General features: G+C 34.9%; 1 protein-coding gene across 1 annotated transcript; it reads right to left on the reverse strand.

Moving 5' to 3' along the window:
• Window positions 1–833: 833 nt before the first annotated feature.
• LOC128248751 (putative uncharacterized protein DDB_G0282133) lies at window positions 834–1,916 on the reverse strand. Its single transcript, XM_052970901.1, has one exon. The coding sequence runs from the start codon at window positions 1,914–1,916 to the stop codon at window positions 834–836; it is 1,083 nt and encodes a 360-aa protein (XP_052826861.1).
• Window positions 1,917–2,753: the final 837 nt, after the last annotated feature.

The following is a 2,753-nucleotide window of genomic DNA, read 5'->3' on the forward strand; positions in this document are numbered from 1 at the left end:
ACCCTAAATTTAGGTGAAAAGGGGGCTAACTTTGGTCTTATTCGTAACTACTTATAATTAATAATACCTAGAAGGAAAGTTATTTTATGCAAATTTAGTTTTGCTTAGGAGGTGTGATGTATTATATATTTAATTATACTTAGAGAATGAGTATTTAGTAGCGTGAAGACAGATTAGACTGGATTCATATCTCCTGTTTAATAGGTCGTTCTTAGCCGTTAGGATTTCGAGGCACTCGGTTAAGCAGAGTTGGCAGCGTCTGTTAGTTGGGTTATAGGAATTAGCTACTTTTAGTATGTGCCACTTTAGTTTATATTCTATATTATTGTCGTTTAGTTCCCAGATATATCTACTCAGCCCTGTATAATTTGCCTTATTTCTGTTTTTAAAACTCGATAGGTGCTCGTTATATCTAAAGCGTATTTGGTTTTTCGTTGCACCCATGTAAGATTTAGTGTGGCTGTTTGTTTGTACATCACATTGGTAAACTATATTATCTGTCTTGCATCTATTGGAGAAATTACATTTGTTCCTATCTCTACAGCCACATAGGTTATAAGGGGTGTCCTATGTCTGTGTGCTGCTGTGTGGCCCTATTGTTTTTTCGGTGTGCGTCCCTCCTAGTAAGGGGTGTTGGATTAGGGTTGGAGTTAGTTCTATTATTTAGAGGGTTGTTGATTTGGTTGTTCGTTGTGTTTCTAGCTGTATAGAATGCGTCTAATTTCTTATTATTAATAGATGCTATTATGGTAGCTAAGTTACATGTCAGGCTGTGGCCTATTCTTATTTTGTGCTTAAATATTTCTGCGTATTTATTGTTCACATTGAGGTGTTTATCTAATTATGTTCACTAGTGAGCGGACTATGTTGGATTTGAGGCCCATGTTATAGGGAATGATTAGCCAGATCGTATCCTTATTGTTCTTGCTGCTATTATGGCCATATTTGGTACAGAAGCTGCCATCATAACTGGGAAGGCTGGTGAATTTTTCTTTACGGCTATCTAATTTATTTCTATATTTGGGTTTATTTTTGATATGCGTCCTTTCATTGTTTTCCCTGTTAGTATTGTTAGTTGTTTGTGGGCCCGATATATGGTTTCTTTTAGTCTTCTGGGTTTCCCTGTAATTTATGCTAAACTTATCGTTGTATTGCTTAATGTTGGTTCTGTTCAGGTGGTTATTGTATTTCTGTTTCGTCTCGTTATTAGCCTTAATCGTCCTTTTAATATTATTGGTATTGGTGTTTACATTGTTGTTGGTATTTTTGGTGTTATGTGGTTTGGCTTTGGGACGTGTTGTATTTCTATTACATGTGTTCTGTTTATCTTTGTCATTCATATCGTTAGTGTGGTTTCCAGCGGTGTTCGGTGTGTTAGTAGTGTGTGTGTTTCTAGCGTTTGAGTTCCTAGTAGTTGGGTCTTTTTTATGGTTATTGGATTCCATGAATTTAATTTTATGGTTAAATCCTGCCTTATGTAGAGCGATGTTGTAGGTTTCCTTATGCTTATTAAAAATAGCTTGGCTAGAGGAGAGGCATGATATCCTATTGCTTATACTATGTGCTAAGCCTCTCTTGAGGAATAGTGGGTGGTTGCTGGATGCGTTTATGTATTTTAGGTTAGTATTGGGCTTTATGTATGGTTCATGTAGTCCTGTGGCTAGGTTGCAATTAGCGTCTAAGTAATTTATGGATGTGTGTTCGTTTTCTATAGAAATGGCTAGTCCAAATCTTTTGAAGAATTTATGCAAGTTTTTCTTAATGAGCTCTAGTTTCCTATTCGAGGGATTTTTAATTACAAAGAGTGCATCATCCCTGTATAATCCACCTTCCAGGTCTGGGAATTCCTTCTGTATGTAGGAGAGCAGATAAATTCCTACTAAGTCACTTATCTGAGCTGAATCCGGGGCTCCCATGGTGATAGCGAAGGAGTTAGGGGAGTCTTTACGGACCCAGAGCTTGTCATCAAACCTTATAATAGATTTTCTAGCTTCATGTATTACATTAATTTCTTTCCTAGTTAGTTGTGAATTATTTTTGGCATATATTAGGGCAAATTTTAATATCGTGGGGTTAATTGAGGAGTAGTAGTGTGGTGGATATGTTTGTGCATATGTGTTTGTATGGGTGAATGTCTTTACACATGTAGTAAAAGCAATCCTATCTCTGATGGTCTTTCATCCAGAATAAATATCTTTATATTAGAATACATGTTCAAATGTATCTACTTCTTCTATAAGGAATAAATATCATAGATACATAGATAAATAAGATCAAAAATAAAGTTATACTTGTAGATTTAATAGGTAGTTCTATATAGAGTAGTGCAAGAATTTGATACTAACAGGTTTGTATAGTGTTACATCAACAGGACATCAAAATAAATATTATTTGGACTTTAAAGTTATGATGATGAGGTAATTTAGATACAAATGTTAGTGAAACTCAATCATTATGAAATTATCGTCATAAGTTGCTTGAGGTTTTTGGGGGTTTCACCCACACACACATGAAGCCATAAAGTCAGGAGCTGTAAAGAGTGAATATATATTTGTTTATCCATGTGACTTCCATAACATTATGACCATTTTGCAACCTTCTTCATGTCATATTAATTTCAGTATGAAAGAAATTGTATGTATATGTTGCATTAATAAGTGTGCTCATCATTATACAATTGTATATTTACAAATCAATGTAAATAAAGAAAGCCAGCTCATCAGACCACCAGAACATCATGGTTACACCAATAA

This window comes from Octopus bimaculoides, chromosome 9 (genome assembly GCF_001194135.2).
Source record: "Octopus bimaculoides isolate UCB-OBI-ISO-001 chromosome 9, ASM119413v2, whole genome shotgun sequence".
Taxonomy (NCBI): Eukaryota; Metazoa; Mollusca; class Cephalopoda; order Octopoda; family Octopodidae; genus Octopus; species Octopus bimaculoides.